Raw genomic sequence first — 16,306 nt, 5'->3', positions numbered from 1 at the left:
TCCATAATACCTGTCTTGTATCTCAGAAAAGCCAATGCTTTGAGTAGGCAGTTTGCAATACATTATTTCTCCTGTGAGGGCGCTGTAGGTAAACTGAGCACTTACTGCCAGATTGCTCCACAGATTACAGCTGATCGCTGATGAGCCCAGCATGGCTGAGCATTTGTGAGAAGTGTCAGTGTTCAGTCATCAACAGAGAATCTCTTCAAAACACTGACTTGTTCACATCCTTGGTCCCTTGAACTATTGGCTTCAGCAGTTTCCAATGCTCAATTTAAAGCAATTGTCATATAGATTTGTATTAAATAAAACAAGAAAATCTTAACTCCAATACTGATAAATTAGAGATATTTGGATTTCGGGTGAAATTCATGTGATATGTTCACGGCACAGTGATATTTTACCATGACAGTAGGGCATTTTAGTAGAGGCAGCAATGGTGATTTCCTCATTGCAATAAACTTATTAAAACAAAAGCCAACACCAGTGGTGGGTATAAACCCCCCCCCCCCCTTATCTCGTCCTGTGGCCTTGGGCATCAATTACAGCTGACAATGACGTCTCCTGCTGGTCACAAGTGGAGTGGTAGTCTGCGGAGGCATGGCATCCCACTTTTCTTTAAGGGCAGCCCTCGGCTCATCGAGGTTCTGAACCTCTACTTAGAGACTCAGCTGATCCCATAGGTTTTCTATGGGATTCAGGTCTAGAGAAAGTGCAGCCGCTCCATTTCAGGTAACCTCAGCCTCCAGCAGACGTTCCCTAGTGATGAGACCTCGAGCTGGAGCACTGTCATCCATGAAGATGAAATTATTCTGTGTTGTTCATGCAGAGGCACAATGACTGGATTAATGTTATTCCAGTAGTCGGGGTTGTCACTGTACCATTTACACAGTGTAGGGTCGTTCTGTATTGACTAGACACACCGGCCCACGCTAACACCACCACCACCACCAAAGGCTTGTCTGGTGACCAGAGCGCCTAAGGACCAGCGCTCTCCTTGACATCTCCAACATCGTTGGTGCCATCACTTCAGCTCAGTGTGAATCAACTTTCATCAGTGAAGAGGACTGAGGCCACTGGTCCATCAACCAGCGTAGATGACGCCTGTGCCTGGTGATGTAGGCAAGTGACTTGGAGGGCGTCTAGCACGCAGACAATACTGATGTAAACAGTTTCAAATGGTCTGACGTGACACTTGGGTGCCTCTTACTTTTTTTTTTTATAAACATGCCCGGAGTTATGCAGCATTCATCATTTGGTTCCAGGCATTGTTCACAATGAAGCGGTGATGTGTGGGATGTGGCCAAAGCACATTCACTTCTGTGCCTTTTCCAGTCTCACTGTGTCTGTGCTGCAACCTGCTGGTGACACACTGACTCTAAACTCAGTGGCCACTTCCATCTGAGAACATCCTGCTTGAAGCCTCACAATGGCATGATACTGCTGATAAATTGTTAGGTGTTGTCTAGGTCTCTAATGTTAAAATGTGAACAGCATGATGAGGAGGACTGATTAAATACAAATTCTAATTGAACACAAGTTTATTGGGCGATTCATGGATCAAACACCTGGTGTGAATTTTACCATTAAAGCTCCTTGTTACAGAACAGCAAGTTATGCAAAAAGTCCTGAAACATTGAACAGTTGGACATGTGCAGTCAGAAGTTTTAAAGAAGGTCACATTAAGGCTAGGGCCCCACTTTGCGGTCATCTACTTGCAGTTCTAAACGCACGTTTTTGTCTTAATTGATTTGACCAAAGTTGCCTTTTCCAGAATTTTAGCGCTAAACACACATGCATATTTGCCGCGTTTTTGATGCGTTTCCACCTGCTTTTTGTCAATGCGTTTTGTAAATCTTGACACTGCTAAATAAAGTTTAAACAGTCAAAAATAACGAAAAAACAGAAAAAAAAAAAAAAGATTAAATACATCATTTCAGAAATTATAAAGAAAATAAAAATATATAATGAAATTATAGCGGTAATAGTATTTATTAGAAAAATAGCAATAAATTAAAAATGTTCTTTAATTTGTCGGACTGTGTGTGTGAAAAGGGACATATGAAATCATTAAATTAATGTGCAAAAAGCAAGTGTTTTGTAAGTCCAAAACGCATGTTTTCTGCATAGAAAAAGCAGGTAAAACGCAGGAATTTGTAGGAATCTTGGTTTTTGCCATTTCTCAGTGACTCCAATGTTAGCAAAACGCACCCAAAATGGCAAAAACAACTGACATGCTGCTTCTTTGAATGCATGGTTTTTGCCACAAAATATGCAAATTAAACGCAGCATTTTAAAACGCAAAGTGGGGTTGGAAAATCAACATTCTCCATAGACTAACATGGAAACGCAAAACGCAGGCCATTTTGCATGAAAACGCTGCTGCACAAAACGCTGCAGTAAAAACGCAAAGTGGGTCCCTAGCCTAAGTCCAACTGAAAAAGTTAAGAGGTCTTTTTAGGACCATTCAGAAATTTCACCCGAAAGTCAAAATATCCCTTTTTCTGAGTAGCATTTGTTACCTGATTCTGTTGCTCCCCAATCGCTTCCTGTCTCTTTGCTTCACTCCAGTAGATGTTGTCCCTATATTCTATCCATACTCTCAGGTCAGGCTGAGAACGGATATATTATTTGCGGAGGGGGGGGGAGACTTCTCCTCTGTGATGCACCCACTCCACAGCTAAGACTAGCACTGTGCCTTAGGCCTCCTTCACACGTCAGTGTCTCCGGGACGTGTTTGGTCAGTTTCCTCACGTGTCGGAGACACGGGCACACTTAGACCCATTAAAATCAATGGGTCTGCGCACACGTACGTGTTTTGCTATGGACCGTGTGGAGCATACGTAGACATGTCCATTTTTCTCCGGCATCACGGGTGTCACACGGCTCGTTTGACACGCGCCAGAGAAAATACACGTTTGTAAAAAAAAAAAAAAAAAAAAAAAATGTACTCACTTTCTCCAGCACTGCCATCTCTGCCGCCACTTGCTTCCAACCACCACTCATTATGATCATTAAATATTCACTCGTGGGCGGAAGCAGCAGCTGCGGGGAGTTGGCAGGCCGGAGACCGAAGATCAGCACCACATACAGCAACGCCAGGGACAGGTGAGGAGAAATACGTAATTACTTACCGGTAATGTGTGTTTTCTGAACCCATGACAGCACCACAAGAGAGCTGATTCGCCCTTCAAGGACAGGAAACCTCCAGAATAAAAAGGGGGCGGCACCTCTCCCCACATCAGTTGGTTACAGAGCATGAAAGGACCTCAGGAAGAAACAATGTTATAACATAACCAGCACCAACATTAACCACGTGTAGCTAAAATACTGCCAATTTATCCACATGCAGGGAGGGGAATATAAGGGTGCTGTCATGGGTTCAGAAAAAACATTACCGGTAAGTAATTTCGTATTTTTCCAGCACCCATGACAGCACCATGAGAGAATTACAGAGAACAAGGAATATTCTAAAGGAGGGAGGGAGGGGGGGGGGGCGCGGGGGGACTGACTACAGATTACAGAACCGATCTCCCCAGGTGAAGTCATTAAGGTTAAGGCCAACCTATAGTGCTTATAGCAAGTGGAAGTTGAAGACCATGCGGCCCCTTACAAGCTGCTCAATGGTGACATACGATCCTGCAGCCTAGGAGACGTCATTGCCCTTGTGTAGTGAGCTTTCAGACCTGCAGGCACATACCTACCACGAGCCAAGTAGGCGAAGAATTGGCTTCTCTGATCCACCCACCAAGTGGATTTAGAAGCTTTGAGCTCTTAGCTATTACCCTGAAAGAAAACAACCGGACCTGCCTCTTCAGCATACAAATAATAAGGTAACTGCTAACGTCCAGGAAAGCCCCCTTCTCTTCTTGATCTTTCGGACCATCAAAAAAGGATGGAAGAACTATCCTTTCTTTTTCGCTCCTAATTGGGAGACCCAGACAGTGGGTGTATAGCTACTGCCCTCTGGAGGCCGCACAAAGAACTACACTTAAAAGTGTAAGGCCCCTCCCCTTCTGGCTATACACCCTCCCGTAGGAGTACAGATTCCTCAGTTTTAGCTTTGTGCGCAAGGAGGTCAGACACGCACGCATAGCTCCATTGTTTTTAGTCAGCAGCAGCTGCTGACTATGTCGGATGGAAGAAAAGAGGGCCCATACAGGGCTCCCAGCATGCTCCCTTCTCACCCCACTGTATGTCGGAGGTGTTTGTAAGGTTGAGGTACCCATTGCGGGTACGGCGGCAGGAGCCCACATGCTGATTCCTTCCCCATCCCTTTTTACAGGGCTCTGGGTGAAGTGGGATTTACTGGTCTCCAGGCACTGAGACCGGGCTCCATCTACAGCCCCTGGAGAAGATGCTGGATGGAGCGGAGTACATCAGGGACATGGCCCTGCTTCCTCAAGGTACTCTGTGTCCCCGTGCATTTGGCGCTCACACCGCAGCATGCTGGGTGTTGTAGTGCGCCGGGGGACATCAGCGCTACGGCGCTTGTGCCATGGCCTCATTCAGCTTCGCTGAAGCAGGCACACTTATAGGAATCGGTCGCGCCGGCCGCTGGGACTGCGGCGCGGCTGGCACTTGTGGTGCGCCGGGGACTTCAGAGCGGCCCGCGCTTTTACGGCGGCCGCGCTGATAACTCGAGTCCCCGGCTTTTGCGGCCTGCTTCCGTTCGTTCCCGCCCCCGGACCTGCCAGTCAGGAGAGGGGCGGGACGCTGGCCACGTCTAGGACTCGGTCACGCCGGCCGCTGGGACTGCGGCGCGGCTGGCACTTGTGGTGCGCCGGGGACTTCAGCGCGGCCCGCGCTTTTACGGCGGCCGCGCTGATAACTCGAGTCCCCGGCTTTTGCGGCCTGCTTCCGTTCGTTCCCGCCCCCAGACCTGCCAGTCAGGAGAGGGGCGGGACGCTGGCCAGTGCATCAGCGCCGAGGGCTGGAGTCGTTTTTACATACTCCAGCCCTCACAATCGGCACAGAGGGGACACTGTTTCCCGCACTTTTGTTTGGGAACTCCCACGGACCGCCCCTCTCCACAGACGCCGGCAGCCATTCCTGCTGACACGCTGCGCTGCAGAGGGGAGCCGGGGAGACCCAGACAAGGAATTCTGCAGCCTCTTACCCGCTATTCAGCGGGCGGTAAGCAGCCCTCAGGGCTCACCCCCTCTTGTGCCAGTAGTATTCTTAGTATTTTGTTTCTACAAATACTTTGTATTGCATAGCGCTGGTCGCCCTTTGGCTATAGACTCTCTCACATTGCAGAGAGCCAGCAGCATGTCGCCCGTAAAACGCAAGGGTGCCAAGGCGCAGACATTATATGCTTCCTGCACCGCATGTGGGACTTTTCTACCGGCAGGCTCCACGGACCCCCATTGTGTGCAGTGCTCGGCCCCTGCGGCGCTTGCACAGTCGGGACCTCTGCTGGACGTGACCCAGGGTGTACCACCTGTGAATGCTGTCCAGGTGACAGGAACTGAGTTTGCAGCTTTTGCTGACAGAATGTCTCTCACTATGTCACAAATTCTTGACACATTGCGAGCTAGGCCTGTACTTCAGGCCACGGACACTGTGCAATCATTGCCCCCTGGTCCCCCTCAGCTCCAAGCTCCGGGACGGGCATATACACCTCAGGGTGAAGACTCTGACTCGGACGATGGCCCCGGGCAGCCTAAGCGGGCTCGCTATGACGGGCCTTCACATTCATCTCAATGGTCAGGATCCCAGCGAGATGAATCTATGGGTGATGAGGCGGACGTAACTGATCAGGATTCTGATCCTGGGACCGCTCTCAATCTAGATACACCAGATGGTGACGCCATAGTTAATGATCTTATATTTAACATCAATAAGATGTTAAATATTTCCCCACCAGCTCCTCTTGTGGAGGAGTCAGCTTCGCAGCACGAGAGAATCCATTTCAGATACCCTAAGCGTACTTTAAGCACTTTTCTGGACCACGCTGACTTTAGAGACGCAATCCAGAAACCCCACGCTTATCCTGAAAGGCGTTTTCCTAAACGGCTTAAAGATACACGCTATCCTTTTCCCCCTGAGGTGGTCAAGGGTTGGACCCAGTGTCCAAAAGTGGATCCTCCAATTTCCAGGCTTGCAGCTAGATCCTTGGTTGCAGTTGAAGATGGAGCGGCACTTAAAGATGCCACTGACAGGCAGATGGAGCTCTGGCTGAAATCCATCTATGAAGCGATTGGAGCGTCATTAGCGCCTTCTTTTGCAGCCGTATGGGCACTCCAAGCTATCTCAGCCGGGCTTGCGCGAGTTGACTCCGTCACACGTGCATTTGCCCCGCAGGTAGCACCATTGACCTCGCAAATGGCGGCATTCGCGTCGTACGCGATTAATGCTGTTCTTGACGCTACAAGCCGCACGGCAGTGGCGTCAGCCAACTCCGTTGTTTTGCGTAGGGCCCTGTGGTTGAGACATTGGAAAGCAGATTCTCATTCCAAGAAGTGCTTAACCAATTTGCCTTTTTCTCGTGACCGATTGTTTGGAGAGCGTTTGGATGAAATCATCAAACACTCCAAGGGTAAGGACTCATCCTTACCGCAACACAGACAAAACAGACCCCAACAGAGGAAGGGTCAGTCTGGTTATCGGTCCTTTCGAGGACCGGGCTTTCCCACTTTGGCGACATCTGGCTGTCACACGTCAAAGACCGTTGGGTGAGGGATATTCTGTCTCACGGGTACAGGATAGAGTTCAGTTCTCGTCCGCCAACTCGTTTCTTCAGAACTTCTCCACCACCAGACCGAGCCGATGCTCTGTTCCAGGCGGTGGCCGCTCTAAAGGCGGAAGGAGTGGTGACCTCCGTCCCTCTTCAGGAACAAGGTCACGGTTTTTACTCCAATCTGTTTGTGGTCCCAAAAAAGGACGGATCGTATCGGCCCGTCCTGGATCTAAAGTTGCTCAACAGACACGTAAAAGTCAGGAGGTTCCGGATGGAATCCCTACGCTCCGTCATAGCCTCAATGTCTCAAGGAGATTTTCTAGCATCAATAGATATCAAAGATGCGTATCTCCACGTGCCGATCGCACCAGAGCATCAGCGTTTCCTACGCTTCGTCACTTGGCATGGAGTTTCATACTCTCTCAGCGATAGTGAAGCTTCCACTGGACAAGCAGTGCTCGCTACGGACTGGAGTGCAATCTCTCCTTCAGAGCCAGTCGCACTCACTGAGGCGCCTCATGCATTTCCTAGGAAAGATGGTAGCAGCAATGGAGGCAGTCCCGTTCGCGCAGTTTCATCTGCGCCCTCTACAATGGGACATTCTACGCCAATGGGACGGGAAATCGACGTCCCTCGACAGGACTGTCTCCCTCTCTCAGACTGCCAAGGACTCTCTGCGTTGGTGGCTTCTCCCCACCTCATTGTCACAGGGAAAGTCGTTCCTTCCCCCGTCCTGGGCAGTGGTCACGACGGATGCGAGCCTATCAGGGTGGGGAGCGGTGTATCTCCACCACAGGGCTCAGGGGATGTGGACTCTGGAAGAGTCCACCCTGCAGATCAATGTTCTGGAAATCAGAGCAATCTATCTTGCCCTGCGAGCCTTCCAACAATGGCTGGAAGGCAAGCAGATTCGGATTCAGTCGGACAATTCCACGGCGGTGGCGTACATCAACCACCAAGGGGGAACACGCAGTCGCCAAGCTTTTCAAGAAGTCCAACGGATTTTGACGTGGGTGGAAAGCAGAGCGTCCACCATATCCGCAGTTCACATCCCAGGCGTGGAAAACTGGGAAGCAGACTTTCTCAGTCGCCAGGGCATGGACGCAGGAGAATGGTCCCTTCACCCGTACGTGTTTCAGCAGATCTGTTGCCGCTGGGGGACGCCGGACGTCGATCTGATGGCGTCACGGCACAACAACAAGGTCCCAGTTTTCATGGCACGGTCTCACGATCACCGAGCACTGGCGGCAGACGCTTTGGTTCAGGATTGGTCGCAATTCCGACTCCCCTATGTGTTCCCACCTCTAGCATTGTTACCCAGAGTTCTCCGGAAAATCAGGTCCGACTGCCATCGAGCCATACTCGTCGCTCCAGATTGGCCAAGAAGGTCGTGGTACCCGGATCTGTGGCATCTCACGGTAGGCCAACCGTGGACACTACCAGACCGTCCAGATTTGCTGTCTCAAGGGCCGTTTTTCCATCTGAATTCTGCGGCCCTGAACCTGACTGTGTGGCCATTGAGTCCTGGATCCTAGCGGCCTCAGGTTTATCTCATGAGGTTGTTGCCACAATGAGACAGGCTAGAAAACCATCCTCAGCTAAGATCTATCACAGAACGTGGAAGATATTCTTAGCGTGGTGCTTGGCTCAAGGGTTTTCTCCCTGGCCATTTGCATTGCCAATTTTTCTTTCCTTCCTGCAGTCTGGGTTGGAAAAAGGTTTGTCGCTTAGCTCTCTTAAGGGTCAAGTCTCCGCGCTATCCGTATTCTTTCAGAAGCGCTTGGCACGGCTTTCTAAAGTACGCACGTTTCTCCAAGGAGTTTGTCATATCGTTCCTCCTTACAGACGGCCATTGGAACCCTGGGATCTGAACAAGGTTCTCATTGCTCTCCAGAAGCCGCCTTTCGAGCCTTTGAAAGAAGTTCCCCTTTCTCGGCTTTCACAAAAGGTAGTTTTTCTTGTGGCGGTCACGTCTCTTCGAAGAGTGTCCGAGCTAGCGGCGTTATCTTGCAAATCTCCCTTCCTGGTGTTTCACCAAGACAAGGTAGTACTGCGTCCAATTCCAGAGTTTTCTCCCAAGGTGGTTTCTTCCTTTCATCTCAATCAGGATATCACTTTGCCATCTTTGTGTCCGCATCCAGTTCACCAATTTGAAAAGGGTTTACATCTGTTGGACCTGGTGAGAGCACTCAGGATTTACATTTCTCGCACGGCGGCTCTACGCCGTTCTGATGCGCTCTTTGTCCTAGTCGCTGGTCAGCATAAGGGATCGCAAGCTTCCAAATCCACCCTGGCGCGGTGGATCAAGGAACCAATTCTTCACACATACCGTTCTGCTGGGCTTCCGATTCCATCTGGACTGAAGGCCCATTCTACCAGAGCCGTGGGTGCGTCCTGGGCATTGCGGCATCAGGCTACGGCTCAGCAAGTGTGCCAAGCGGCTACCTGGTCGAGTCTGCACACGTTTACCAAACACTATCAAGTGCATACCTACGCTTCGGCAGATGCCAGCCTAGGTAGACAGGTCCTTCAGGCGGCGGTGGCCCACCTGTAGGAAGAGGCTGTCTGACAGCCCGTTCATGTGGTATCTTTTTACCCACCCAGGGACTGCTTTTGGACGTCCCACTGTCTGGGTCTCCCAATTAGGAGCGAAAAAGAAGAAGGGAATTTTGTTTACTTACCGTAAATTCCTTTTCTTCTAGCTCCAATTGGGAGACCCAGCACCCGCCCTATTTGTTCTTAGGGTTTCGTTTTTTCGGGTGCACATGTTGTTCATGTTGTTTCTTAAGTTCTCCGATCGTGTTATCGGATTGAATTTGTTTTTGAAACTGTTATTGGCTTTCCTCCTTCTTGCTTTGGTACTAAAACTGAGGAATCTGTACTCCTACGGGAGGGTGTATAGCCAGAAGGGGAGGGGCCTTACACTTTTAAGTGTAGTTCTTTGTGCGGCCTCCAGAGGGCAGTAGCTATACACCCACTGTCTGGGTCTCCCAATTGGAGCTAGAAGAAAAGGAATTTACGGTAAGTAAACAAAATTCCCTTCTTTTGAATTATGAAAATCATGAATTACCATCAGGAGGGGCAGGTTTCAGGACACCTTATCCTTGAAGCGAAGTAACGGTGGAACTACGATAGGGCCTGGATGTCACTAACCCAACTTGCTGATGTCAAGGTGTCAGGAAGTTGGTGTTAGGGATGGATTATTTAAGTGACATGGACTCTAGAGGCCCCGTCACACTAAGCAACATCGCTAGCAACATCGCTGCTAACGAACAACTTTTGTGACGTTGCTATCGATGTTGCGGTGTGTGACATCCAGCAACAACCCGGCCCCTGCTGTGAGGTCGTTGGTTGTTGCTGAATGTCCTGGGCCATTTTTTAGTTGTTGCTATCCCGCTGTGAAGCACAGATCGCTGTGTGTGACAGCGAGACAGCAACAACTAAATGTGCAGACAGCAGGAGCCGGCTTCTGCGGAGGCTGGTAACCAATGTAAACATCGGGTAACCAAGAAGAGAGAACTCTGATTCGTAAGGTGATCTTTGAAAAACCATGCTGTAAGATACAATATGCCTGACAGGGGGTGAAGATCTGGACCCTGAGTGAGAAGGTCCGGTAATAGGACCCCTGGCCTGGACAACGACAATGTATCTGGCAAGAGAATCATGGTGTTACTGGCCAAAAATGGGGCCATCAGGATCAGTACTGCCCTGTCCTCCTGCATTTTTTTCTTGAAACAACGGTTGAAAAGAGGCTATGAGTAGAAAAGTATAACAAGGCCAAAGCTCCATTCGAACAGCAGGGCGTCCACCGCATGACGTTGATCCCTTGGATTTAGAGAACAGAACCAGTGAACCTATTTGCAGGTCACAAGAGGCCTATTTTCAGAACATATGTAACGGATATCTAATTGAAAATGGACTGACTTAAGACCCATTCCCAGTCTCAACTTGCTGCAGCTGAAAAAGTCCGAACAGATTTCTTTTCCCCATACAGGAACCGGAGAGGGATGATAGAAAACACTGCGAAATAAAATTCTGCCTGCTATATCCATGAGCACTCTGGACCAACATGCCTCCAGTGGATGAGGTATATTACCCTTGCCCGATTTTCAAGAGGATTTTTACCTGACGACCAGTCAGGTAGGGCAGGGACCGGCCCACTGCTCATTCTACAGCCAGCAATATTCTGGCAAGTTTGAGAAAAACATGGGATTCACTTCCAGACCACACTCCTCGGACTGGGTGACCGCGAAGATGGGCTCCCCTTGTGCAGACTTGCGTCGGTAGTAAGCACCTTAGGCTCTCAGGGCATCCGAAGCATGCTTCTTTAGTACATTGGTTTAACCAGCAATGCAGGGATTCGACTGCGCTGGAGTGCAATGCATTTGTTCAAATGATCCCCAACAATTGCTTGATACTTCAAGGTGTCCCACTAAAGGTTACTCTGGTGCGCGCCGGGTCCCATCAAACTGCCGCAATGGTGGATGTAAGGGAACCCTGCAGGGACATAGCTCTTTTGAGAGACAACCTTGGGGCCTCTGGTGCCTGATATATTAGTACCTGAAGATTCTCCAGCAAGGAGTCCAGAAGACAAAACACCTGAGGGCAAAGAAGCAGGTCGACGCCGACACACAGATACAGCCCCCGTGGGCCTGCTGTGGTGTTCCCTTCAGCACCTCAACCGGCCGCAGCAGGACCCGTGTCGCTGCCTGAACCGACCGACCAGGGCTGGAATACTTGGAGACTTCGACTCCTAAGGGCCATCTTAAACCGCCGCTCCTGGAGGTTCCCCATTCAAGGACAGGAAACCAACTGATGCAGGGAGAGGTGCCGCCCCTTTTTATTTTGGAGGTTTCCGGTCCTTGAAGGGCTGATCCTCTCTCTCGTGGTGCTGTCATGGGTGCTGGAAAAAGTTCCCCTTCTCTGTGTGTTAGCACAGATAACACATGGAGAATACATGTTGTGCCATAAAAACTGCACATGGAGGGCAATACGCACCTTTGAGATGTCCGTGAAAAACACCTCGGTTACTTACCGGTAGCCGGTTTTTCCAGAACCCATGACAGCACCACGTGGGATTATATGGGTGCTGTCATGGGTGAGGGGAAAATGTGCGTGATTTTCACGGACGAGTGAAGGGGGCCTTAGTGAGCAACATGGGAACGGAGTGTAAACCAAGTGAGACCGGAGTGCTGGCAATAGGCACAGGGGAATCTTCATTCCACAGTATTTCAGGAAAGGAGAAACAGACTTACCGAGGAGGAGAGATTCTTGTCAAATTACAGAAGATGTTTAGTGTACTTTGCTGCATAATCATCATATGAAGGACGCTGTACTTTGTTGTGAAGTGACAGTTATACTTTAGTTTGTACAACTGGAATGATGAAACATACAGGAGATTTTTATAACAAAAAGAGGAGATTCCCTTTATAGTATTTTACAATTTTTATTAAAGCAAGTCAGAACTGTAAAAACAAAAGAAAAAAAAAATACCATACATAAAAAACCCCTCAGTAAATAAAATACAATGTGCATCCATCCTCCCCAGAGGATTAAATAGGTTTAATCTTGAAATGAAGCCCAATCAAACTGAAGACTAGACACTTTAGGTCCTGAACCAGGTAATAGAAAACTCTCAATCCTTCAGGGTCTCTGCAAGACAGAAATACAAGGAGGTCATGAGACTAGAAGATACACACATACAAACATAAGGTATATGTGTGGCACTCCATACAAGCCCAATATACAGCTTGTTTTTTGTACCCGAGTCCTTTCCCATCTTGAATGGGTAGTCCTATTCTGATTTGCTTAAACCACATTTACAGCAGCCCCCTGCTTCTCCTCCGTGCTGCAGGCCCATCACTCTGCTCTCCTGTGCGCTTACTGTTAAAATAGGCCCATGTTTAAGTCTTTATTTATTTATTTATTTCTATGGATGGAGTTACAGTGAGGGGGAAGGGGAAGAAAAAAAAAAAAAGAAAAAAAAAAAAAAAAAAGTATTTAGTCAGCCACCAATTGTGCAAGTTCTCCCACTTTCAGCATGATAATGATCCCAAGCACATAGTCAGGGCAATGAAGGAATAGCTTCGTAAGAAGCATATGAAGGTCCTGGAGTGGCCTAGCCGGTCTCCAGATCTCAACCCCATAGAAAACCTTTGGAAGGAGTTGAAAGTCCGTGTTGCCCAGCGAAAGCCCCAAAACATCACTGCTCTAGAGGAGATCTGCATGGAGGAATGGGCCAACATACCACCAACAGTGTGTGCCAACCTTGTGAAGACTTACAGAAAACATTTGACCTCATTTTTAACAAAAGATATATAACAAAATATTGAGATGAACTTTTGTTATTGAACAAATTCTTATTTGCCACCATAATTTGCAAAAAAATAAAATCTTGCCAAATCAGACGCGGTGATTTTCTGGATTCGTTTTCTCATTTTGCCTCTCATAGTTGTAGTCACACGTGATGCCAATTACAGGCAAATCTCATCTTTATAAAGTGGGAGAACTTGTACAATTGATGTCCCACTAAATACATTTTTCCTCACTGTAACTGTGACCCATTTCTCTCTAAATTGTAATGCATATTGGTAATGTCTATATTTCATTGGTGATTCATTGAGATCTTTCAGAGAATTATTATTCGCTCTCCTTCATACATAACAGAGCTGACCTACAACAGAGCTGCTAGGACAATATCTGTTTTAGTAGACTGAGTCATAGGTGCATCTGTTTCATGAATTTTAGGGTTTGTCTGGGACTATTATAGTGATATTGATAACCTATCCTAAGGGTAAGCTATAAATAATGTATCAGCAGAGGTTAAACACCCAGCAACTTATGGACGGATGTGCTGACTTATGGAGCTGGTCAACAAAGCTCTGTCAATGGAATAGTTGCTACAGCCGGGTGCAGCACAATCAGTTATTGTTGGCCTATCTTAAAGGGAACCTGTCACCAGATTTGGGGCCTATAAGCTGCGGCCACCACCAGTGGGCTCTTATATACAGCATTCTAACATGGGGTTAGAATGCTGTATATAAGAGGGCAGGGCAGATCAAAGTATTGTAGTGCGCATGTACGGAACCTCAATGCTGGCTAATGTGGAGGACGTCGGACTTGTCATCCACACTAGCTTCAGAAGAAGGAGGACAAAGATGGCCGAAAGAGGAGGCACCCGGAGACACCCATCCGACTCATCTGCCCCGCACCAACTGTTTAGGTGAGTATTATAAAGTGTTTTTAGACAGCAGCCTGGGCTCTTATATACAGTATTCCAACATGTTGTATATAAAAGCACACTGGTGGTGGCCACAGTTTATAGTCCCCAAATCTGCTGACAGGTTCCTTTAAAGGGATAGACCGATAATCCATTTAAGGCCAGAGTCACATTTGCGTGTAACTCGCGCGAGTCTCTCATTGAATCACCTGGCATGGACTCACACTCTCAGGACAGGAGCATCTCAGCTGCATAGACATACATGCAACCGACCCGCTCCTGGCAGGAGAGTGGGAGTCCGTGCCGGATGATTCAATGAGAGACTCACGCGAGTTACACGCAAGGCACTCGCAAGTGTGACTCTGGTCTTAGACAGTCATTAGGCACAGTAAGATCTGTGCTACAACAGGCTTGTCAGGTGCACTATTTATGAAAGTCTGAGCAAACTCCATTGACAGCATTAGAACTACTAAAGGACAAATCCAGTGGAGGATAAAGAGCGGTGGGGGGGGGGGGGGTGATCGTTACAAATCGGTGCAGATTTAAAAACAGGTTGCATTGCTATATTGGTATATAATTAATTTTGGAAGCACAAAAACCTTAGACTACATTATGATTTTGATAATAACAATAAAGTCACATGCACAATATAGACTAGACTGCCCCTCCAAAACGGTTAGGCAGAAAGCCTTCAATGGAGAACCTATAACCTCCATAGGTTCCCTTGTTCATATCATCTTATTGCCAGGGCCTACCGTGTTTCCCCGATAGTAAGACGTAGTGGGGGTTTTAGTGGGGGGGGGGGGGGGGGGGGGGGAACACGGGCAACATACAAAAACACGCAGCCTCAGTGTCCTCATGTGCAGCAATCGCGGCAAGTCCCCATACGGTACATTGCATGGAGACTTGCTGCGATTGCTGTGGGATTTTTTTCCAATAGAAGACATACCCCGAAAGTAAAGACATAGTGGGACTTTTGGGGGGTAAAAAGAATGTAAGACACTGTCTTACTTTCGGGGAAACACGGTACTTATAGCAATCAGCGACTTTAAATAAAAGCCATAAAAAAGATAAGACTTACTTGGACTGATTCACATCTATTAAAGATCCAATTTTTGAAGTAGTAAAGGATATGTGCTCATCACCAATCACAATCTCCAGCTCCTGCAACATAAAGCGAACAGAACATATATTGATATGACGCAGCAGTACTGCTCGCGCTAAGCTGCCATTACCTCCATCTAGCCTCACATATAGATAGGTACATGCCAATGTATGCATAGAGAATATACCAGCACAGATGAAGCACTTTTGTAGCCACATGGATATTATAGTAGCATTGATATACCCATGTCTGAACGTATCAATCTAAGACCAGGGGCCTTACCAGGTAAGTGTGGGCCGCTGTATTAAAAGGAGAAAAAAAACAAAAAAACAAACTAAAAACAACAGCAAAGCCTACCTGTCGACCAACTCTGTCCGGCGGGGGCCAAAGGGCATCATCTTCTTTTGTGATTTCGCTGTCATCTATGATCCGCTTCAATTCCTCCATCACACTCTTGTGTACATATGACTGCAATGAGAGAATTTCCAGAATGCGTTATAGAGTAAAAAGAGAATTTTGTTACTTACCGTAAATTCTTTTTCTTATAGTTCCGTCATGGGAGACCCAGACCATGGGTGTATAGCTTCTGCCTCCGGAGGACACACAAAGTACTACACTCAAAACGTGTAGCTCCTCCCTCCTAGCATATACACCCCCTGCTAGCCAGTCCTAGCCAGTTTAGTGCAAAAGCTGAAGGAGGACATCCACCCACAAGAAGAGACAGAGTAAAATCCGGAAGAACCGGAACTTCTGTCTACAACAATAACAGCCGGTGAAGACACACGGAACAAGAAACCTGCCAACAGGCAATAGGGAGGGTGCTGGGTCTCCCATGACGGAACTATAAGAAAAAGAATTTACGGTAAATAACAAAATTCTCTTTTTCTTTATCGTTCCTATGGGAGACCCAGACCATGGGACGTTCAAAAGCAGTCCATGGGTGGGAATAAACAGACAACTGAGAAGCAGGCAAACCTAACTTCACAAATGGGCGACAGACGCCGGAAAAATGCGTCTGCCCAAGCCCGCGTCTGCCAAAGCATGAGCATGCCTTGGGTAGTGCTTCGAAAAAGTATGCAGACTAATTCGAGCTGCAGTCTGACAGACCTACTGAGCCGTAACCTGGTGCCTGAAAGCCCAAAAAGGCGCCGACAGGTCTGATCAAATGTGCTCTGATCCCCGGCGGGGAAGGCACTTGAGTACACTTGTAGGTCTCGGAAATGGCCGACCTAAGCCAACGAACCAGGGTCGGCTTAGATGCCGAGAGACCGCTACGCTGACTAGCAGTCAGCACCAGAGA

At 48.1% G+C, this 16,306-nt stretch overlaps 1 protein-coding gene across 1 annotated transcript in view; it reads right to left on the bottom strand.

Moving 5' to 3' along the window:
• Window positions 1-12,108: 12,108 nt before the first annotated feature.
• Window positions 12,109-16,306, bottom strand: part of MAGOH (mago homolog, exon junction complex subunit) — a 28,785-nt gene continuing 24,587 nt past the window's right edge. The window contains exons 3-5 of the mRNA XM_075321066.1: window positions 15,364-15,474; window positions 14,983-15,065; window positions 12,109-12,334 (exon numbers count right to left, since the gene is read on the bottom strand). Coding sequence (XP_075177181.1) covers window positions 12,235-12,334; window positions 14,983-15,065; window positions 15,364-15,474 — 294 coding nt within the window. The 3' untranslated portion in view covers window positions 12,109-12,234. The remainder of the gene's footprint in view (window positions 12,335-14,982; window positions 15,066-15,363; window positions 15,475-16,306) is intronic.

This window comes from Anomaloglossus baeobatrachus, chromosome 8, assembly GCF_048569485.1.
Source record: "Anomaloglossus baeobatrachus isolate aAnoBae1 chromosome 8, aAnoBae1.hap1, whole genome shotgun sequence".
NCBI classification, from domain to species: domain Eukaryota; kingdom Metazoa; phylum Chordata; class Amphibia; order Anura; family Aromobatidae; genus Anomaloglossus; species Anomaloglossus baeobatrachus.
The sequence above is the reverse complement of the archived record's forward strand: the minus strand, read 5'-3'. Positions and strand labels throughout refer to the sequence as shown.